Raw genomic sequence first — 23964 nt, 5'->3', positions numbered from 1 at the left:
GCAAGTGTCCCATATGCCTTTTTCACCACCCCACTAACATGCCCCTCCGCCTTCAGAGACCTATGGACACACACGCCAAGGTCCCTTTGTTCCTGTGAACTTCCTAGTGTCATGCCGTTCATTCAATACGGCCTTGACAGGCTACCCAGCATCGATCTAGGCACCAGAAATGACAACGGAAATCTCAGCAATGTCGACCCTGCAAAAGTCTTCCTTACTAACACCGGCAAGCTAGTGCCAAAATTGGGAGAGCTGTCTCACAGATAACTCAAGCAGCAGCGTGGCCTAACCAAACTCATGGAATCAGATCTGACAGATAACGTCCCAGACCCTACCGTCAGTGTCCCTGGGTATGTCCTGTCCCACCAGCAGAACCGACCCAGCAGAGGTGGCGACACAGTGGTATACAGTCGGATGGGAGTTGCCATGGGAGTCCTGAAGATTAACTCCGGACCCTATGAAGTCTCACCATCAGGTCAAACATGGGCAAGGAAACCTCCTGCTGATGACCACGTACCGCCCTCCCTCAGTTGATGAATCAGTGCTCCTTTCCATGTTGAACACCACTTGGAGGAAGCACTGAGGGTGGAAAGGGTGCAGAATGTCCTCTGGGTGGGGGACTTCAATGTCTAACACCAAGAGTGGCTCGGTAGCACAGCTACTGACCAAGCTGGCCGAGTCCTAAATGACATAACAGCTAGACCGGGTCTGCGGCAGGTGGTGAGGGAACCAACAAGAGGGGAAAACATACTTGACCTCATCCTCACCAAGCTGCCTGCCGCAGATGCATCTGTCCATGACAGTATGGGCAGGAGTGACCACCACACAGTCGTTGCGGAGACAAAGTCCCGTCTTCACATTGGGGACACCCTCCATCGTGTTGTGTGGCACTACCACCGTGCTGAATGGGATAGATTTCGTAAACAGGACCATCAACTCAAGACTGGGCATCCATGAGGCGCTGTGGGCCATCAGCAGCAGCAGAATTGTACTCAAAGATAATCTGTAACCTCATGGCCCGGCATATCCCCCACTCTACCATTACCACCAAGCCAGGGGATCAACCCTGATTCAATGAAGAGTGCAGGAGGGCAAGCCAGGAGCAGCACCAGGCACACCTAAAAATGAGATGTCAACCTGGTGAAGCTATAAAACAGGACTACTTGCATGCCAAACAGCATAAAGCAGCAAGTGACAGACAAAACTAAGCGACCCCCATAACCAACAGATCAGATTTAAGCTCTGCAGTCCTGCCACATCCAGTCGTGAATGGTGATGGACAATTAAACAACTCATTGGAGGAGGAGGCTCCACAAATATCCCCATCCTCAATGATGGAGGAGCCCACACAAAGATATAGATGAAGCATTTGCTACAATCTGCAACCAGAAGTGCTGAGTGGATGATCCATCTCAGCCTCCTCCGGAGGTCCCCAGCATCGCGGATGCCAGTATTCAACCAATTCGATTCACTCCGCGTGATATCAAGAAACAGCTGAAGGCACTGGATACTGCAAAGGCTATGGGCCCTGACAATATTCCGGCAATAGTTCTGAAGACTTGTGCTCCAGAACTTGCCGCGCCCCTAGCCAAGCTGTTCCAGAACAATTACAACACTGGCATCCACAGAGCTATGTGTAAAATTGCCCGGGTATGTCCTGTACACAAAAAGCAGGACAATTCCAACCCTGCCAATTACCGTCCCATCAGCCTACCCTCCATCATCAATAAAGTAATGGAAGGGATTATCAACACTGCTATCAAGCAACACTTGCTTAGCAAGACCCTGCTCACTGACGCCCAGTTTGGGTTCTGCCAGGGCCACTCAGCTCCTGATTTCATTGCAGCCTTGGTCCAAACATGGACAAAAGATCTGACCTCCCTAGGTGAGGTGAGGATGTCTGTCTTTGATATCCAGGCCGCATTTGACAGAGTGTGGCATCAAGGAGCCTTGGCAAAAGTGGAGTCAATGGGACTCAGGGGGAAAACTCTCCTCTGGTTAGTCATAGCTAGCACAAAGGAAGATGGTTGTGGTTGTTGGAGGTCAGTCATCTCAGCTCTGGGACATCACTGCAGGAGTTCCTCAGGGTAGTGTCCTCGGCCCAACCACCTTCAGCTGCTTCATCAATGACCTTCCTTCCATCATAAGGTGAGAAGTGGGGATGTTCGCTGATGATTGCACATTGTTCAGCACCATTCGCGACTCCTCAGATACTGACGCAGTCCATGTCCAAATGCAGCAAGACCTGGACAATATCCAGGCTTGGGCTGACAAGTGGCAAGTAATATTCGCGCCACACAAGTGCCAGGCAATGACCATCTCCAACAAGAGAGAATCCAACCATCGCCCCTTGACATTCAATGGCATTACTGAACTACCACTATCAACATCCTGATGGTTACCATTGACCAGAAACTGAACTGGACCAGCCATATAAATGCAATGGCTACAAGAGCAGGTCAGAGGCTAGGAATCCTGCAGAGAGTAACTCACCTCCTGATGCCACAAAGCCTATTCACCATCTACAAGGCACAAGTCAGGAGTGTGATGGAATACTCTCCACTTGCCTGGATGAGTGCAGCTCCCACAACACTCGAGAAGCTCGACACCATCCAGGACAAAGCAGCCCCGCTTGATTGGCACCCCATCCACAAACATTCACTCCCTCCACCACCGACGCACAGTGGCAGCAGTGTGTGTACCATCTACAAGATGCACTGCAGCAACTCGCCAAGGCTCCTTCGACAGCATCTTCCAAACCCACGGCCGCTACTACCTAGAAGGACAAGGGCATCAAAGAAATGGGAACACCACCACCTGGAAGTTCCCCCTCTGAGCCACTCACCGTCCTGACCTGGAAATGTATTGGCCGTTCCTTCACTGTCGCTGGAACTCCCTCCCACCCCTAACTGTGGGTGTACCTACACCACATGGACTGCAGCGGTTTAAGAAATCAGCTGGCGAACACCTTCTCAAGGGGCAATTAGGGATAGGCAATAAATACTGGTCTATCGAGCAGCGCCCACATCCTATGAACGAATGAAAAAAAAATCATTAAATACTGCCCTCTTTACCTGGCTACTGTTTTGCATTTACCTGGGAGAGGGAAGAATTGTGGTAATGTGAAATGTATGTTAAAGCCTCCAATTATACCTGACATTCACTTCCCTAACATTCAGTGCAGCGGAATAGCAGTCCTGGCGCACAGAAGTCGGAGAATGTGAATTGATGTTAGTTTACACATGGTCGATTGTGTCAATGAGCAATTATGCCTATTATGCATTTTCCCTGAATTTCGGTTGCATTGCTTTTGGGTTAAATGAAAAGCTGGCGAAATTCATATCAGGCGTTTCCTGCTGGGAATCAAAACCAAAATGGACCTCAGGTCTTCCCTTTACATTTTATGACTGGCTTCCCCTCACCTCCACGCCTCTATACCCACCACCCCCCCCAACCCCGCAAGCCTCTCTCCAGGCAGTTGAAGCCCTTCTCCTCCTCCTTTATCCAGTACCGTTAAGGAGAGTGAGCAAGGCCACTGGAAACCGACCTGTTCGGGCTCACCGCTCTCCTCCCACTCAACCCAGTGCCCCAGCGATCCCCTATTTGTACTCCTGTCGTGAAACAAAAATTGAACAAAAACGATGTGTAAGACGGCGGGTGGTGGGGGGCGGTGGGGGTGGTGAGACGGTGGGTGGGGGGACCACGGGGGTCGAGGCAGAGGCAGCCCCCAGTTGGACATTGCGCCAGTTGTTGGCACCCATGACCCCAGGGTATCAGCCACATGCCTCGGCCCGTTGAAAGATAGGGAGGGCCTGAACAACCTCGTTCTCTGGTGTCTCATTCCCACGGTGACCTGATTTTCGCCGCCTCCTTGTTTCATCCAATCTCCCTCCCCCACCCCCCCACTCCCCGTCTCGTTTTTCGCCTTCAGACCAGCCGACCAAGCCGCACATCCAGCTGTTCCGCACATCTGGCAAGTATTCCATCGGCGAGTACGTGAGCATCAGGTGCACCGCCTCCTCCATCTTCAGCGGGGCCATCTTCCTGCTGCTCAAGGTCGACGGGGAGAGCCCCGTGGCCTACCAGGCCGTGCCAACGGCAGGATTCTCGATGACCTTCTCCATCGCCAACCTCACCTACGCCGACAACGGGTATTACCTCTGCCTCTACCAGCTCAAGAGGTCGGGAAAACTGTACAACTCCTCGGAGAGTGAGCGTGTCAAAGTGACCGTGACAGGTAAGGCTGGTCAACCCTTTCAGGGCTCAGATGACGGGCTGGCAGAAGAGTTTCGGCTCCTCCCCCTGAAGGGAAATAAGAACACGTAGAGAAAGGGGGGAGTGGCAGGTGGAGCAAAAGAGAAGGCCGGGGATAGGTTAGAGGCCCAGGGTAGATTGAATGTTAAAGCTGGCACCGAGCACGGGGCAAAGAAAGCGGTAATGAGAGCATGAAAGGCTAAAGCTTTTGGTCCGGAGTGGATGTTAATAGCAGAATAACGGTCAGCCCTGTCTGAAAGCGAAATAGCAGAATGTGTAAAGAGCTGAATGAAGGTCAGCACTGGTCCAGTGTAGGTGTTAATAGCAGAATAAAGGTCAGCACTGTCTGAAAGCGAAATAGCAGAATGTGTAAAAAGCTGATGAAGGACAGAGCTGGTCCAGAGTAGGTGTTAATAGCAGAATGAAGGTCAGCACTGTCTGAAAGCGAAATAGCAGAATGTGTAAAGAGCTGAATGAAGGCCAGAGCTGGTCCAGAGTAGGTGTTAATAGCAGATTGAAGGTCAGCACTGTCTGAAATGAAAAAAAAAATACTTGAGAACAAGATACGGACTGACACTTTTGAGAAAAAATATCACTTTGTTCAGTGTTTATCTTTGCAATGATACAATTCAGAAAAATAAACACATTATAAAGAGGACAAAGAAAACATCTTTAGTGGGTGCAAGAGGGACACGGGAGATCTCGATCTCTGCCCTGCCATTTGGAAATGGCCCCTGTAAAAGTTGGTTCCGAGGGTTAATTCGAAACCCTCATCAGACATTAGTTGCATCCCTGGAGTTTGCGTTTACTGCGGCTGTCAAGGAGCATGCACTGCACCACGCAGGCCAAGCTTGGGGGCAGGAACTCGGAGTGAGTGACGGTACCGAAGTGAGAATGTCACTGAATTGGAAACCTGGGGCCCTGGGATCGAATCCCATCACAGTTGGTGGGTGGTGGAATCTGAATTCGATCAAAATCACTGGCATCTACCTGGCCGAGTGGGAAAGTTGCCCTGTGTACCAAAAGCAGGGTAAATCCAACCTAGCCAATTACCACACCATTGGTCTACCCTCGATTATCAGTGAAGCAATGGAAGGGGCTATCAAGCGGCACTTGCTTAGCAATAACCTGCTCACTGATGCCCAGTTTGGGTTCTGCCAGGGCCGCTCAGCTCCTGACCTCGTTACAGCCTTGGTTCAAGCATAGGAGCTGAACTCCTGAGGTGAGGTGAGGGTGACCGCCCTTGACATCAAGGCAGCATTTGACCAAGTGTGGCATCAAGGAGCCCTAGCAAAACTGGAGTCAATAGGAATCACGGGCAAAACTCTCCGCTGGTTGGAGTCATAGCAAGCACAAAGGAAGATGGTTGTGGTGGTTGGAGGTCTGTTATCTCAGCTGCAGGAGTCCCTAAGGGCAGTGTCCTAGGCCCAACCACCTTCAGCTGCTCCATCAATGACCTTCCTTCCATCGTAAGGTCAGAAGTGGGGAATGTTCGCTGATGGTTGCACAATGTTCAGCACCATTCGCGACTCCTCATATACTGAAGCAGCCCATGTCCCAATGCAGCAAGACCTGAACAGTATCCAGGCTTGGGCTGACAAGGCAAGTGACATTTGTGACACACAGTGAACATCTCCAACAAGAGAGAACCCAACCATCGCCCCTTGATGTTCAATGGCCCCCCACCATTATCAACACCATTGGAGTTCCCACTGACCAGAAACTGAACTGGGACCAGCCAAAAAAATACTGTGACTACAAGAGCAGGTCAGATGCTAGGAACGCTGTGGTGAGTAACTCACCCCCTGACTCCCCAAAGCCTGTCCACCATCTACAGGGCACAAGTCAGGAGGGTGATGGAATACTCCCCAATTGCCTGGATGAGTGCAGCTCCCACAACACTCAAGAAGCTGGACATTGTCCTGGAAAAATTAGCCTGCTTTATTGGCCACACATTCACAGTAGCAGCAGTGTGTGTACCATCTACAAGATGCACTGCAGCAACTCACCAAGACTCCTTAGGCAGCACCTTCCAAACCCACAATCACTACCACCTATAAAGAAAAGAACAGCAGATAGATGTGAACACCTACACCTGGAAATTCCACACCAATTCACTCAACATCCTGACTTGGAAATATATTGGCCATTCCTTCACTGTCACTGGGTCAAAATCCTGGAACTCCCTCCCTAACAGCACTGTGGGTGTACCTACACCACATGGACAAAATCCTGGAACTCCCTCCCTAACAGCACTGTGGGTGTACCTAAACCACAGGGACAAAATCCTGGAACTCCCTCCCTAACAGCGCTGTGGGTGTACCTACACCACATGGACAAAATCCTGGAACTCCCTTCCTAACAGCACTGTGGGTGTACCTACACCACAGGGACAAAATCCTGGAACTCCCTCCCTAACAGCACTGTGGGTGTACCTACACCACAGGGGCAAAATCCTGGAACTCCCTCCCTAACAGCACTGTGGGTGTACCTACACCACATGGACAAAACCCTGGAACTCCCTCCCTAACAGCACTGTGGGTGTACCTACACCACAGGGACTGCAGTGGTTCAAGAAGGCATCTCACCCACCACCTTCTTAAGGGCATCGAGCGATGGGCAATGAATACTGGCCCAGCCAGAGAAACCCACATCTCGTGAATAAATAAAAAAAAAAATCAGGAACTTCATGTCTTATTGATGACCGGGGTGGGGGGAAAATCCATCTAGTTCACCAATCCTCTTTAGGGAAATAAATCTTCTGTTCTTATGTGGTCTAAGCTACCTATGACTCCAGACACTCAGCAATATGGTTTGCTCTACACTCCCTGGAACCTGCACCATGTGGATTGTGTGAGTGTACACACCCTACGCGGACTGCAGCGGTTCTAGAAGACAGTTGGCCACCAGCCTCTCCAGGGGCAATTAGAGATGGGCAGTTAATGCTGCAACTTGCCAGCAACGCCCACATCCCACGATTGAATGATACAAGGACCAGCTGTTGGCACACTGCTGCCATTCTCTGCTACTTCCGCAGCATCCACCTTGTTAATTTGACTTGAGGCTAGCAGATTGCCCGCATCAAGTTTCTGACAGTGCGCGTTCATCAAATAATGAGTCTTGCATGACAATTTTGACTGTTCCTCATTGACGATTGTCTCCGCTGAGCATTATGGTAAGTAAAAAGTCAGCTTGGGCAGAATCACATTGGCGGGCAATTAAACGCATTGCCTCACTGTCCAGTCCCACGTACTGTGTGGGAATGCACTTTGGGAAAGGAAGGACTGGCAAACTGGAGCTCGTTTCTCCTTGGCGAAAGAAATAAAGGATGGCTGACCGAGCTGAGGTCTTTAAAACTACGAAAGGCTGTAATAGGGTGGGCGCTCTTCATTAACTAGGCCGTTAATGTAAGATAGCTACCGAAAATCCAACCGGGAAGTCAGGATGAGCTTCCTTTACCCAAATGATGGTGAGAACACTGAGCTTTGTTGCCTGAGGGAGAGTTCGAGGTGAATCCTACAGATGCATTTGAGGGGAAACTAAACAAACAGATAAAGGCACTGGGCACACGTTTGCAGTAGACAGGGAGTGAGGCCTGGTGATGGGGGATTTAGGTGGGGAGGCCCGAATGGAGCATAAACACTTGGGCACGATCGAGGCTTGGGTGGGTACCACAGGGGCTTGGCACCTTTGTTGGCACCTTTAGTCGTACTTAAATTTCATTTTTGTTAGTCTTCTTTCAGAGTTTCTCTTTGTTTTCGCAGTTTCCCTTTAAGGGGCTGCCATTTAATTTGCCCCCTTGTTTTATTAATTGAGTTTAATTGTTTTTTTACCCCCGAAAATAGTATAAACACTAGCAGACGCTGCTTTGGTGTTGCATGTATAAAGTTATGAGGGGGCGTATTTAGGGTAGACAGGGACTTTTCCCCTTGATAGAGGGATCAATAATCAGGGGGCATAGATTTAAGGTAAGGGGCAGGAGGTTTAGAGGGGATGTGAGGAAGAATTTTTTTCACCCAGAGGGTGGTGGGAATCTGGAACTCACTGCCTGTAAGGGTGGTAGAGGCAGAAACCCTCATAACATTTAAGAAGTATTTGATTGTGTACTTGTGATGCCTTGGCATATAAGGCTATGGGCCTAGTGCTGGCAATTGGGATTAGAATAGACCATAAGACATAGGAGCAGAAATTAGGCCATTCGGCCCGTCGAGTCTGCTCCGCCATTCAATCACGGCTGATAATTTTCTCAACCCCATTCTCCCGCCTTCTCCCCATAACCTTTGATCCCCTTACCAATCAAGAACCTATCTATCTCGCTCTTGAATACACTCAATGACCTGGCCTCCACAGCCTCCTGTGGCAATGAATTCCATAGATTCACCACTCTCTGGCTAAAGAAGTTTCGCCTCATCTCTGTTCTAAAAGGTCTTCCCTTTACTCTGAGGCTGTGCCCTCGGGTCCTAGTCTCTCCTACTAATGGAAACATCTTCCCCACATCCACTCTATCCAGGCCTTTCATTATTCTGTAAGTTTCAATCAGATCCCCCTCCCTCATCCTTCTAAACTCCATCGAGTATAGACCCAGAGTCCTCAAATGTTCCTCATATGTTAAGCCTTTCATTCCTGGGTTCGTTCTCGTGAACCTCCTCTGGACCCTCTCCAGGTGCCAGCACTAGTTAGGTACTTGTTTGACCGGCGCAGACTAGATGGGCCCAAGGGCCTTTTTCTGTGACTCTATCACTCTATGCCAAATGTGGTGTTATATGGAATCCTCTGCAATCCACAGAGTTGGCTGTTAGGCTAAGGGTGCCAACGCTGGGGTTCCTCCCCACCCAGTCCCCCCCCGCAATCACCCTACTTCTTCCACATTTCGTGCTGTTTGCCCTCACCCTCGCTTGCAAACCCCTCCGTGGTCTCACCTCCCCCCCATCCCCAATTCTGAAGTCTCCTCCAACCCCACAACCCTTTGATCTGCCCTGCTGTCACCCAGTTCCACCCTCCTCGAGCATCAGCGACAATCATTAGGAAGGCAAATGGGATGCTGGTTCCTTACTGAAAGGGCGGTGGTGGAGAGTGGGGTAGAAATGTAGGGAAGGGCTTGCTACAACGATACAGGGCATTCGTGAGTCTGCGTATCATTAATATCTCCTCACTGAAGGAAGGGTATACTTGTAGCGGAGGCAGTTGAGGTGCATTGTTGGCCTACTGTTAATGCACTAGGCTAATGCAGGTTCAAATCCCTCCCGGAACTCCTCCTGCCTTTTTTACCCGTGTCGGAGGCTACTTAACCCGACACGTCTGTGGACGATGCCAGCTCCCAATGTGGCCCCCTCCTCTGCATTGCCGGGGGAGACTAAACGCAGACTGGGTGCCTGCTTTGCGGAACACCTTCGGTCTGTCCGCAAGCATGACCCAAACCTCCCTGTCGCTTGCCATTTCAACACTCCCACCCTGCTCTCATGCCCACATGTCCGTCCTTGGCCTGCTGCATTGTTCCAGTGAAGCTCAACGCAAACTGGAGGAACAGCACCTCATCTTCCGACCGGGCGCTTTACAGCCTTCCGGACTGAATATTGAGTCCAACAACTTCAGACCACGAACTCTCTCCTCCGTCTCGACCGCACCCTTTTGAAATCCATTTTTTAACGTTGAATTTAAATTTAAATTTATTTTTATGCGTTATTTATTGATTGATTCATTCAGTTTTTTTGATCCTTTACCCCCAGTCACCACACCCCACCCTCCAAAAAGGGCCATCTATCACTTGTTCCTATGTTGTGATCTCACTGAACGCTGACCCTTCTGTTATTCACACATTCCGCTATTGTACCTTTATGCCACCATCAGCATCTTCTTTAGACTTTAACGCTATCATTAACACTCCCTTCGTCTTGCGTCCAGGACATCTTTGTCGATCTCTCCTGAGATCACACCTATAGCCGACCTTCCACCTTGCTCCCCCTGCTCCACCCCCAGTATAAAATGCATCAAGTGTCTACTGCTGTCCAGCTCTGAAGGAGGGCCATACGGAGATGAAACGTTAAGCCTGTTTCTCTCTGCGTAGACGCAGGATGGATGGGATCGGACCAGCCGCGGACTACGCACCGCCCCTGTCCTTACGTCCTCTTGCGGCCGATTGAGTTAGCTCAGCAGGAGCTGCGTGGGATGGGCAGAGACGATCTGACAGTGGCCATTTTGGGGAACTTCTCACCCGCCGGGGCCCCCCCCCTTCAGAACCCTTCTGGAAGGGTCCCGCCACTTTGTAGCATCACAGATGTGCGATATGAACACCAGGGCTAAGGAAATGGTTGGGGGCAAAACGAGTGGGGCCTGAGCGACCGCGCCGAACACACAGTGCTTGGTATTTAGTGCAGTCAGCGCTATCTAATTCTATGTCAGACAGATGTTCTACCCAGTGAGTTCCTGTTGTGACTTGCCAAGATGATCCCGCTTTCGGTCTAACGATGTTGACACGAACGTATGAATTAGGAGCGGGAGTAGACCACTCGGCCCCTCCAACCTGCTCGCCCATCCAATAAGACCATGCCTGATTTAATTGTAACCTCAACCCCACATTCCTGCCTCTCCCTGATTAGCCCTTCACCCCTCCTTGTTTACCAAGAATCGATCTTGCCTTAAAAATATTCAAAAACTCTACTTCCACCGGCCTTTTGAGGAAGAGGGTGCCAAAGACTCATGAACCCCAGAGAGAAGAAAACATCACAAGTTGCAATGCACTTAATATGACTGGACTGATAAAGTTCAGCTTCGTAAATGTGCAATGGATGTAAGAAATATCAAATGGAGTTTTGAGGCAGAGTCTTTGAATGTTTTTAAGGCCGAGGTAGATCAATTCTTTGATTAACAAGGGGGGGGTGAAAGGTTATCGGAGGGGTGGGGGAGGCCGGAATGTGGGGTCGAGGTTACAATCAGATCGGGCATGATCTAATTGAATGGGGGAGCAGAGTCGAGGAGCCGAATGGCCTACCCCTGTTCCTCATTCGTATATTTGTATGCTGTTCAGTTTTGGCATCTAAGTTCCGAAGAAGAGTCATATTGGACTCAAAACGTTAACTCTTTGTCTCTCTTCACAGATGCTCCCAGACCTGCTGAGTTTTTACGACACTTTCTGTTATTTTTATCTAGAACTCCGAACGTGGTTTTATGTTACAACGTAAGAGGTGACGCCTGAGCCTTTGGCCAGAGTTGTCCTCACTGGAGTTTAGAAGAATAAGAGGCGTCTTGATGGATGCATGTAGGACCCTCAGGGGATTTGACAGGGTGGATGTGGAGAGGATGTTTCCCCTTGTGGGAGAATCTAAACCTAGACATAGAATCTAGACCTTAGGTCACCACATTATAGGAAGGATGTGATGGCACTGGAGGGGGTGCAGAGGAGATTCACCAGGATGTGACCTGGGATGAAACATTTGAGTTATGAGGAGAGGTTGGATAGACTTGGGTTGTTTTCGTTGGAGCGGAGAAGACTGAGGGGCGACCTGATCGAGATGTACAAGATTATGAGGGGCATGGACAGGGTGGATAGGGAGCAGCTGTTCCCCTTAGTTGAAAGGTCAGTCACAGGTGGACATAAGGTCAAGGTGAGGGGCAGGAGGTTTGGGGGGTGGGTGTGAGGAAAAACTTTTTTTACCCAGAGGGTGGTGAGGGTCTGGAATGCGCTGCCTGGGAGGGTGGTGGAGGTGGGTTAGCCTCACATCCTTTAAAAAGCACCTGGATGAACACTTGACACGTCATGACATTCAAGGCGATGGGGCCAAGCGCTGGTCAATGGGATTAGGTAGGTAGGTCAGGCGTTTCTCACAGTGTCGGTGCAGACTCGATGGGCCGAAGGGCCTCTTCTGCACTGTGTGTGTGATTCTGTGATAGACGTCACTGTTTGTAAATATGGGTTCGTCCATTTAAATGGCGACGAGGAGAATTTCCTTCTCTCAAAGGTTGGTGAGCCTTTGGAAATCTCTTCCCCAAAAGGCGTTGGGAGCAGGGTCTTTAAATATGTTTAAGGCCGAGCGTGATAGATTCTGGTTAAGCAAGGTGGGGGCGGGTGAAAGGTTATTGGGGGGGTCGGCCGGAATGTGGGGCTGAGGTTACAATCAGATTGGCCGTCAGCTTATTGAATGGCGGGGCAGGCTCGAGGGGCCGAGTGGCCTCCTCCTGTTCCTGCTTCATATGTTCGGACAGCGTGGGATTGAAACAGGTAACCTTTGCTCTGTATATTTCTGAATGGGGAGGAAACTCATCCTGGCTAAGAATGGAGAACAGGCCATGTTGCATTCGTTGCTTGGTCCAATCCCTCGCCCGGTCGCCGTCCAATCAACATGCCCGTGGAGCTGAAATCGAGCGGGATTTAGAATAGGCGATGTAAAGGTGACCCGGGGCGAATTTCTAGATCCAATGATGCCCCCCTCCACCCAACCCCGGCCAAAACGGTTTGACCCGGGCCTCTGGAGCAAAGCGATTCACCCGTGATCACTCTCTCTTTCTTTCCCCCGCCTCAGATGTCCTGTTGCGGCCCTCGATTTCGGTGTTGCGGACGTCCGGCATGTTCGTCCAAGGCGAGGCCGTCAACTTCCGCTGCTCGTCGGCCAGCGTCTTCGCGGTGATCACCTTCTACCTCTACAAAGTGGGCGAGTCGGGACCGGTGGCCTCGGTGGGGCCGACGTCAGCCTCCAGCGCCATCCTGACCATCCACAACATCAGCATGCACCAGGAAGGCTACTTCACTTGCATGTTCAAAGTGCTGATCAACCACAAGATGCACTCGTCCACTCACAGTGACCGGGTCCAGGTCGCCATCACAAGTGAGTCGCCGATTTTCACCCCCCCCTCCACTTTCTGGTTTCGAGGTCGCTCCACATGAGTGACTGAGGCAAAGAGGCAGAGGGCAACGTATCTAAAAATAAAAACAAAAAACTGCGGACGCCGGAAATCCAAAACAGAAACAGAAACACCTGGAAAAACTCAGCAGGTCTGGCAGCATCGGCGGAGAGGGGAGCACAGTTGACGTTTCGAGTCCTCGTGACCCTTCAACAGAACTAAGTAAAATTAGGAAAGGGGTGAAATATAAAAGCTGGTTTAAGGTGGGGGGTTTGTTGGGACAAATAGCCAGTGATAGGTGGAGATAACCAAAATCTGTCACAGACAAAAGCGCAAAGAGGTGTTGAAGGTGGTGATATTATCTAAAGGAATGTGCTAATTAAGAGTAGCAGACAGGACAGATAAGGTGCAGATGGCTCTAGTGGGGGGTGGGAAATACTAAAAGGTAGAAATAAACAATGGTGGAAATACATTTAAAAATAATGGAAATAGGTGGGAAAAGAAAAAATCTATATAAATTATTGGGCTGAATATTGAGTTCAACAATTTTAGATCTTGAACTCTCTCCTCCATCCCCACCCGCTTCCCATTTCTTCCCCCTCCTTTTTGTTTTTTCCAATAATTTATATAGGTTTTTCTTTTCCCACCTATTTCCATTATTTTTAAATGTATTTCCACCCATTGTTTATTTCTACCTTTTAGTATTCCCCCAGCCCCACTAGAGCCATCTGCACCTTATCTGCCCTGTCTGCTACTCTTAATTAGCACATTCCTTTAGATAATATCACCACCTTCAACACCTCTTTGTTCCTTTGTCTGTGACAGATTTTGGTTAACGCCACCTATCACTGGTTGCTTGTCCCAACAAACTCCCCCCACCCCCCAAACCCTCCTTAAACCAGCTTATATTTCACCCCTTTCCTAAGTTTACTTAGTTCTGTTGAAGGGTCATGAGGACTCGAAACGTCAACTGTGCTCTTCTCCGCCGATGCTGCCGGACCTGCCGAGTTTTTCCAGGTATTTCTGTTTCTGTTTCAGCGATGGATCTGAGTTTGCTGATGAGGCCAAGCTAGGGTGGGAAGGTAAGCTGCGGGGAGGAGACTGAGAGGCTGCAAGTCGGGCGAGTGGGCAAAAGGTGACTGATGGGAATGTAACGCAGCGGAGTGCAAGGCTGTTTACTTTGGCCGTGAGACTGAATGAAAACAGAATTTTTTCTTTATCTAAAAAGGTGAGGGAATTATAAGTGTCGATGATCAAAGGGTGTGTTTGTAGAAGGAACGCGGAAAGTTAGCATGCAGGCGTAGCAAGTAAGGAGGAAGGCAAATGGCATGTTGGCCTTTATTGCAATGGGATTGGAGTACAAGAATGAAGAAGCCTTGCTACTGTTGTGCAGGGTTTTTGGTGAGACCCCATCTGGAATATGGTGCGCAGTTCTGGTCTCCGTGTTAAATGAAGGATGTACTTGCACTGGAGGTGGTGCAGTGAAGGGTTCACTAAATTGGTCCCTGGGATGAGAGGCTGTGTAAATTGGGTTTATATTAGAACCATAGAACCATAGAACACTACAGCACAGAAAAACAGGCCATTCGGCCCTTCTAGTCTGTGCCGAAATATTATTCCGCTAGTCCCATTGACCTGCACCCAGTCCATAAGCCTCCAGACCTTTCCCATTCATGTATCTATCCAATTTATTCTTAAAACTTAAGAGTGAGCCCGCATTTACCACATCAGATGGTAGCTCGTTCCACACTCTCACCACTCTCTGAGTGAAGAAGTTCCCCCTAATGTTCCCCCTAAACCTTTCCCCTTTCACCCTAAAGCCATGTCCTCTCGTGTTTATCTCTCCTAATCTAAGTGGAAAGAGCCTACTCGCATTTACTCTGTCTATACCCCTCACAATTTTGTAAACTTCTATCAAATCTCCCCTCATCCTTCTACGCTCCAAGGAATAAAGTCCTAACCTGTTTAATCTTTCCCTGTAACTCAACTCCTGAAGACCCGGCAACATCCTAGTAAATCTTCTCCGCACTCTCTCAATCTTACTGATATCCTTCCTGTAGTTAGGCGACCAGAACTGCACACAATACTCCAAAGTTGGCCTCACCAATGTCTTATACAACCTCACCATAACATCCCAACTCCTATACTCAATACTTTGATTTATGAAGGCCAGTATGCCAAAAGCATTCTTTACAACCTTGTCTACCTGTGATGCCACTTTCCGGGAATTATGTATCTGAACTCCCAGATCCCTTTGTTCCTCCGCACTCCTCAGTGCCCTACCATTTACTGTGTATGTCCTACCTTGGTTTGTCCTTCCAAAATGTAACACCTCACACTTTTCCGCATTAAATTCCATCTGCCATTTTCTGGCCCATTTTTCCAGTTGGTCCAGATCCCTCTGGAGATATTCTCTGGAGTTTAGAAGAATGGGAGGCGATCTCATTGAGACCTGCAGGATTGTGAAGGGGTTTCCCAGTGTGGGCGCCGAGGGGTCGATTCCGCTGGTCGGGGGGAATCTAAAACGCGGGGGCACAATGTCGGGATAAGGGGGCCGATCATTTAGGACTGAGATGAGAAGGAATGCCTTCACTCGAAGGGTTGGGAATCTAGCCCAGAGGATTGTGAATGCTCCATCGTTGAGGGCCGGGATGGACAGATTTTTGGCCTCTCCGTTAATGGTGGGATATGGGGAGCGAGCAGGAAAATGGAGTGGAATCCCAAGTTTAGCTGTGAGCACATTGAATGGCAGAGCAGGCTCGATGGGCCGAATGGTCTACTCCAATCCCTGTTTCTTATGCCCTTGCGTCCCCCTGAAATAGATACTTAAACGTGCATACGTCACACGATGGTCACCATAGCCTTAGGGAAACAAGGGAGATTTACCACAATGGTAGCCTCTGTATGGGAATCTGGTTGTGTGGAGCCACTGGGGGTTGCTTTAGACCAGGGAACGTTCAACTAAGGTTGGTAGCTTGGCGCCAAGAATGAGCAACATGAAAGAGAATAGAGAACTCATGCATGTTCTCCTCAGAACAAAGAAGGTTATGTGGAGATTTCATTGCGTTGATCAAAATTATCAGGGGCTTTAATAGACTAGGGGTGGGGGTAGGCGTGAAAGTGTGGGGGCGGAAGGTGGGACAGGTTTCCTGGCCAATAACAAAAGGATACACAGTTAAGATAAGATAATTGAGGTTTAGATGCAGGTTCAGAAGTCAGGAGTCAAGTTCATGGTGCAGCTCATTTATACATGCTAGAAGCAATGTACATTTATACTCAGGGACCCGGTCGCTTCAGACAAAAGAAATACGGTCAAACCTTATGCCTTTGGTTGAAGCCGGGAGCCTGGGGAGCCTACAGTGCTCCGTTGCTGTCTCCATGGCAACGCGTCGAACAACCCGATTCAGCCGGCCCGCCAAACGGCACCCGTTTGTCCCGTCGCCAACATCGCAGTGACGCTTGGAGACTTGGCGCTCGGGTGTTTTCCCTGATGAGCGTCAGGCGTGAATCTTTGACGAGGCTGTCTCTCGTTTCGGCGTCAGTCCTGTTCTGCGCTGCGAGCGACTGAGACATACGATAAACGTCAGATAAGGCGAGATGCAACAATGGGGCAGGCGCTCGTGTAGTTACGAGCCACGATATTTGAAGACATCCATGTGTTCCTCCTCGTGAGGTGATGTTGAGCCCCTCCTACATTCGCTCATACACTCCTGCCTTATAGACCTTGCAATTCTTTATTCTTAAGAGGGCAACAAACTTACGAGGATATATACATTTTAAAAAGGTATTCATAAAATTTACAACATACGTTTGCAGAAAACAGCTTAGCGTCTGATACAAAGGGTTCCCTGAAGACTTTGAAGATGAGATTCAATTCTCTTAGATACTGCCGAATCTCAGACATGTACATCTTCTCTCAATCATAGTAAGTTTGTTCGTCAGTGGTAATGGCTTCCTCTTCCATGACACCCAAACCTTCCTCATCTTGATGGAACATATCCATTAGTACCTTATTGGCACACATGGCCCCTTTAATGTCTTGTTGGGTGATTTCGTAGTGTCGTATGTTTCGTACACCTCTCATGCATTGCAAGATGGTGGTTCTGCTTGCAGAGGTGCAGGATTATATTCTGCATGGCCCTACCTCCTCCCTGAGCTTAAATCACCACCACCCCACCTCCCCCCGCCAACACCAATCGCCCCCCTCCCCCACCACCTTCCCACTGTAGAAATCAGGATTCTGGCTCCCCGGGAAGGGGCAACCTTGTCCGTCAATGCACAGCGGGGGTAAGAGATGCCAAAAGATTGGGTTGACTTGCGTTCAGGCCTTGCGTTCACAAGAGTTGCCTCCCTTTTATCTTTCAGGCAAGGCAGAACGACCCACGATATCCAGGAACACCGAGTTTCATCTGTACCCCCAGGGGCAGCTACTCACCCTGCTCTGCACAGCCCCGAAAGCCTACCGGACCCGCAATTTCCAGTTGTACCAGAATGGGCTGGAGATAAGCACCAGGTTGACCGTGCGCGACTCAGTTGCGGAGTTCACCATGGTGAACACGACGATGGCCAATCAGGGAGACTACACTTGCGCGTACCGGACAACCATCGCCGGGCGGGAGTACAACTCCACCCAGAGTGAATCCCTCGCGATCGCTATTTCAGGTAGGCAGCCGAAGTCCTGCGCAAAGAAAATCGAGACTCGAAACGAGCACATCCCACATGGTGGCAGCGTCGGGCCGATCGGTGTCAATCTGCTCTCGAACAACGATCCAATTTTTCATTGAAGAGCAAAAAAGAATTGCGGACGCTGGAAATCCGAAACAAAAACAAAAACAAAAAAATAACCTGGAAAAGCTCAGCAGGTCTGGCAGCATTGGCGGAGAGGGAACACCGTTGACGTTTCGAGTCCTCACGACCCTTCAACAGAACTAAGTAAAAATAGAAGAGAGGTGAAATATAAGCTGGTTTAAGTCGGAGGGGGGTGGGTGGGACAGGTAGAGCTGGATAGAGGGCCAGTGATAGGTGGAGATAACCAAAAGATGTCACAGACAAAAGGACAAAGAGGTGTTGAAGGTGGGGATATTATCTAAGGAATGTGCTAATTAAGGGTAGAAAGCAGGACGGGCAAGGTGCAGATAGCCCTAGCGGGGACGGGGTGGGGTGCAGGAATCGATAAAGGCTAATTGTTTTATCTCTACCTTTTAGCCTATTTTGATTCCTTCACCCCACCCCGTCCCCGCTAGGGCTATCTGCACCTTGCCCGTCCTGCTTTCTACCCTTAATTAGCACATTCCTTTAGATAATATCACCACCTTCAACACCTCTTTGTCCTTTTGTCTGTGACATCTTTTGGTTAATCTCCACCTATCACTGGCCCTCTATCCAGCTCTACTTGTCCCACCCCCCCCTTAAACCAGCTTATATTTCACTTCTCTTCTATTTTCACTTAGTTCTGTTGAAGGGTCATTCGGACTTGCTCCTCTCCGCCGATGCTGCCAAACCTGCTGAGTTTTTCCAGGTATTTTTGTTTTTATTTTTGTTTCGAGTTGAAATCGGATTGGATTGGAGGACATTTTGAAAAATGCAGCCCCTTTATATGAAGTTAGCAGGATCGGTGTCCAATAAATGAGCAATTTCAGACTTTGGATACGTGTAGAGAGTGGCCAATATCAGATCTGACCATGCACATCTTCCCCTTTGATTAAACAATATTAAACAGAGGACCCAATTCTAAAAGGGGTACCAGGGTCAGAGGGACCTAAAATACATCATTGAAGACGGCAAGGGCAGGTTAAGAAAATCTCTTGTAAAGCATAGAGTACCCTAAGCTTTATTATTAGAGTACAGGAGCAAGGAGGTGATGTTGAATTTGCATCAGACACTAGTTCAGCCTCAGCTGGGGTATTGCGTCCAGTTCTGAGTACCGCTCTTTAGGAAGGTTGTGAAGGCTTTGGAGAGTGCAGAGAAGATTCACGGGAATGGTCCCCGGGATGAGGGACTTGGGTGACGTGGATATATTGGGGAAGGCGGGACTGTCTTCCTTGGAGAAGAGAAGATTGCCAGGAGATTCGATAGGGGTGCTCAAAATCGCGAGGGGGCCTGGACAGGGTAGAAGAGGGTGAACCTGTTCCCATTGGTCGTGGCGGGGGGGGGGAGAGGAGATCAAGAAGGAGAGGGCACGGATTGAAGGGGATCCGGCGGAAGAAGCAACAGCGACCTGGGGAGAAACAGCCTCAGGCATTGGGAGGAGTTCTGGATCTGGAACGTGCTGCCTGAGAAGGCCCGGGGGAGGCAGCTTCAATCGAGGCTTTGAAAAGGGAAGGAAACTGTGGTCTGAAAACGAAGTGTGTGCAGGGTTACAGGGAGAAGGCAGAGGCGGGGTGGGGCGGGGTGGGTGGTGAGTTGCTCGGTTGAAGAGCCAGTACAGACAGGATGTGCCGAATAGCCTCCTTCCGTGCTGTGATCATCCTGTAATTCTGCTTGACCCTGCAGTTGAGCTCAGCCAAACAGGGACTTGGAAATGTGGATGGTACAATAGTGGTGGCTTGTATTAGGTAGACAGTAGCTGCCCAACATTCAGCTCGATTTACATCAATAAAATTGTACAGTGGACGGTAAGACGCTGGTAATATCCGCTCCTTTCTCCAGGCGGGGACTATACCAGGCGCCAGTAGCACGATCACCTGTTACTTTGCTCCAGCCACAAGATGAATATGCCAGGATTTTGACCCCGTGACAGTGAAGGAACGGCCGATATATTACCAAGTCAGGATAGCGAGCGACTCGGAGGGGAACTTCCAGGTGTGAGGCTGACAGGGTTAATTCTTCGAGAAGTTGCTATCAGTTGAATAAGTCAGAGGCTGGGAATCCTGCGGCGGAGAGTAACTCAACCTCCTGACTCCCCCAAAGCCTGTCCACCATCGACAAGGCACAAGTCCGGAATGTGATGGAATACTCCCCACTTGCCTGGATGTGTGCAGCTCCCACAACACTCGAGAAGCTCGACACCGTCCAGGGAAAAGCAGCCTCGCTTGATCGGCACCCCATCCACAAACATTGACTCCCTCCACCACCGACGCACAGTAGCAGCAGTGTGTGTACCATCTACAAGATGCACTGCAGCAACTCACCAAGGCTCCTTCCACAGCACCTTCCAAACCCACAACCACTACCGTCTAAAAGGACAAGGGAAAAGATAGATGGGAACACCACCACCTGGAAGTTCCCCTCCCAGTCACTCACCATCCTGACTTGGAAATATATCGGCCGTTCCTTCAGTGTCACTGGGTCAAAATCCTGGAACTCCCTCCCTAACAGCACTGTGGGTGTACCTACACCACAGGGACAAAATCCTGGAACTCCCTCCCTAACAGCACTGTGGGTGTACCTACACCACAGGGACAAAATCCTGGAACTCCCTCCCTAACAGCACTGTGGGTGTACCTACACCACAGGGAACTGCAGAGGCTCAAGAAGGCGGCTCACCACCGCCTTCTCAAGGGGCCAAAAGGGATGGGCAATAAATGCTGGCGTCAGCTTGTGATGCTCACACCCCATGAATGAATTAAGATAAAAAAACCACCTTCTTGAGGGCAATTAGGGATGGGCAATAAATGCTGGCCTAACCAGCGATGCCAACAGTCCACGAATGAATTTTTAAAAAAAACCTTTGTAAGGGGGCAATTAGGGATGGATAGTAAAAGCTGGCCTAGGTAGAGACCCTCACATCGCATCAAAGAATAACTAAGGAAGCTTCTGATGGGCAATTAGGGATGGATAATAAATGCTGACCTAGCAAGCTGTTCACAGGCTAGGGATATAACTGTATTACAGAGGGTGCAGAGGAGATTGGCATGAATGTTGGCAGGACTGGGAAATTGTAGCTAAGCAGAGAGATTGGGCAGGGTGAGGTTGTTCTGCCTGGAGCAGAGGAGTAGGAAAGGAGATTTGATTGAGATGTACAAAATTGTGAGGGGCCTGGGCAGAGGGCTTATTAACTTCAGCAGGGAGGTCAATGTCCAGGGGGTGTAGAATTACAGCGCTTGGTATTAAAGGCGAGAGAGGAGATGAGGTAAAAGTCTTTCAACCCAAGAGGGTCGCAGGGTCCGGGTGAGCAAATGCTAAGGTCAACTTGCAGGTTGAGTCGGTAGTTAGGAAGGCAAATGCAACGTTGGCATTTATTTGGAGAGGACTAGAATATAAAAGCAGGGATGTGCTGCAGAGGCTTTATAAGGCTCTGGTCAGACCACATTTAGAATATTGTGAGCAATTTTGGGCCCCGTATCTCAGGAAGGATGTGCAGGCCCTGGAGAGGGGTCCAGAGGAGGTTCACGAGAACGATCCCAGGAATGAAAGGCTTAACATATGTGGAACGTTTGAGGACTCTGGGTCTATACTCAATGGAGTTTAGAAGGATGAGGGGGGGATCTGATTGAAACTTACAGAATACTGAAAGGCCTGGATAGAGTGGACGTGGGGAAGATGTTTCCATTAGTAGGAGAGACCAGGACCCGAGGGCACAGCCTCAGAGTAAAGGGAAGACCTTTTAGAACAGAGATGAGGAGAAACTTCTTTAGCCAGAGAGTGGGTGAATCTATGGAATTCATTGCCACAGAAGGCTGTGGAGGCCAGGTCATTGAGTGTATTTAAGACCCAGATAGATAGGTTCTTGATTGGTAAGGAGATCAAAGGTTATGGGGAGAAGGCGGGAGAATGGGGGTTGAGAAACTTATCAGCCGTGATTGAATGGCGGAGCAGACTCGATGGGCCGAATGGCCTAATTTCTGCTCCTGTGGCCTTATGGGCTCATCCATAAGGTGCCACTCGCCGTCCTTGACTTGGGAAGAGGATGTCGGCCGTTTCTTCGCTGTGGCCGGTTCAAGCCCCCTAGCCGGAGGGCCTCGGAGGGAGTTGGGCTAAGCGAGGCGAGGCTCGTCTCTTGACCGGCGTAGGCCCGATCCTGCGCCGCGGTCTCCCTGTCGCCCAACGGAAGGAGAAAAGGGGAACCAAAGGGAATAATTGAAACAATAAATAAGCCGATGTGCCTCACGGTTGTTATTTTAACCCCCTCCCCCCCGCAGAAAGGATGCAGCTCCAGCTGGTGAACGGGAGCAACCCCTGCGAAGGTCGAGTAGAGATCTCCTTCGGTGACAGCTGGGGCACTATCTGTGACGACCAGTGGGGGCTGCACGACGCCAAGGTGGTGTGCAGCAGCCTGGGCTGTGGGGCAGCCCTGTCCGCGCCCTCCCACGCCCGCTTTGGCCGAGGCACGGGCCCCATCTGGCTGGACGACGTGGCGTGCCGGGGAGACGAGACGGTCCTGTGGTACTGCAGCTCCCGGCTCTGGGGCTCCCACAACTGCCACCACGGGGAGGACGCCGGGGTCGTCTGCACCGGTAAGTCCCACGCCGATCGGGGGCCTGGCGCTCGGGCTGGGGTATTCCTGCTCCACCCTCCCTCCCTCCCTCCCTCCCTCCCTGGTTGGCGGGAGGAGAGCGGGACTGGTTCGGGTCTGGCGGGCAGACGGGCGGGCGGGCGGGGAGCGGGAAATCCCGCCGGCGGTAATCGAGCGTTCCGTCTTGGCGGCGCACTTTACCGGGTGGAAGAGGCCACAAGACCGACTCATCGATGATGGCGGCGGGCGTCTTCGGTCAGGTCCTTCCCAAAGACGGGGTAACTGAGAGAGAGAGACAGAGACAGAGAGAGAGAGAGAGACAGAGAGAGAGATTGAGAGAGAGACAGAGAGAGAGACAGAGACAGAGAGAGACAGAGAGAGTGACAGAGAGAGACAGAGAGAGAGACTGAGAGAGTGACAGAGAGAGAGAGAGAGACTGAGAGAGAGAGAGAGACAGAGAGAGAGAGATTGAGGGAGAGACAGAGAGAGACAGAGAGAGACTGAGAGACTGAGAGAGAGAGAGAGACAGAGAGAGATTGAGAGAGAGACAGAGAGAGACAGAGAGAGACAGAGAGAGAGACTGAGAGAGTGACAGAGAGAGAGAGAGAGACTGAGAGAGAGAGAGACTGAGAGACAGAGAGAGAGAGATTGAGAGAGAGACAGAGAGACAGAGAGAGACAGAGCGAGAGAGATTGAGAGAGAGACAGAGAGAGAGAGACAGAGAGAGTGACAGAGAGAGACAGAGAGAGAGACTGAGAGAGTGACAGAGAGAGAGAGAGAGACTGAGAGAGAGAGAGAGAGACAGAGAGAGAGAGATTGAGGGAGAGACAGAGAGAGACAGAGAGAGACTGAGAGACTGAGAGAGAGAGAGAGACAGAGAGAGATTGAGAGAGAGACAGAGAGAGACAGAGAGAGACAGAGAGACAGAGAGAGTGACAGAGAGAGACAGAGAGAGAGACTGAGAGAGAGACAGAGAGAGAGAGAGACTGAGAGAGACAGAGAGAGAGACAGAGAGGCTGAGAGAGAGAGAGAGAGACAGAGATAGAGACAGAGAGACAGAGAGAGAGAGACTGAGAGAGAGACAGAGAGAGAGACAGAGAGAGAGACAGAGAGAGAGAGAGACTGAGAGAGAGACAGAGAGAGAGAGACTGAGACAGAGAGAGACAGAGAGAGACAGAGAGATAGAGAGAGATAGACTGAGAGAGAGACAGAGAGAGAGACAGAGAGAGAGAGAGAGACTGAGAGAGAGCGAGAGGGGCAGCAAGAGAGAGCCAGTGAGAGAGACAGACAGAGAGAGAGAGACAGAGAGAAAGAGAGAGAGACTAAGAGAGAGCGAGAGGGGTAGAGAGAGAGAGAGACGGTGAGAGAGAGAGATAGAGTGTGACACAGAGAGAGATAGAGACACCGAGGGAGAGACTGAGCAAGAGAGAGAGAGACTAAGAGAGAGACAGAGAGAGAGAGAGACTGAGAGAGAGACAGAG

At 50.2% G+C, this 23964-nt stretch overlaps 1 protein-coding gene across 1 annotated transcript in view; it reads left to right on the top strand.

The window, feature by feature from the left end:
* The window catches only part of LOC144675736 (antigen WC1.1-like), a gene marked incomplete at its 3' end in the record, with an annotated part of 30707 nt that extends 8223 nt beyond the window's left edge, over positions 1-22484 (top strand). Inside the window, exons 4-7 of the mRNA XM_078536355.1 lie at positions 3932-4237; positions 12771-13073; positions 17455-17751; positions 22170-22484. Of these exons, the coding sequence (XP_078392481.1) occupies positions 3932-4237; positions 12771-13073; positions 17455-17751; positions 22170-22484 (1221 nt within the window). The remainder of the gene's footprint in view (positions 1-3931; positions 4238-12770; positions 13074-17454; positions 17752-22169) is intronic.
* Positions 22485-23964: the final 1480 nt, after the last annotated feature.

The sequence above is a fragment of the Cetorhinus maximus genome, unplaced genomic scaffold, assembly GCF_964194155.1.
Source record: "Cetorhinus maximus unplaced genomic scaffold, sCetMax3.hap1.1 HAP1_SCAFFOLD_1135, whole genome shotgun sequence".
In the NCBI taxonomy this organism is placed as follows: Eukaryota; Metazoa; Chordata; class Chondrichthyes; order Lamniformes; family Cetorhinidae; genus Cetorhinus; species Cetorhinus maximus.
This window is presented reverse-complemented; position numbering and strand designations above follow the sequence as displayed.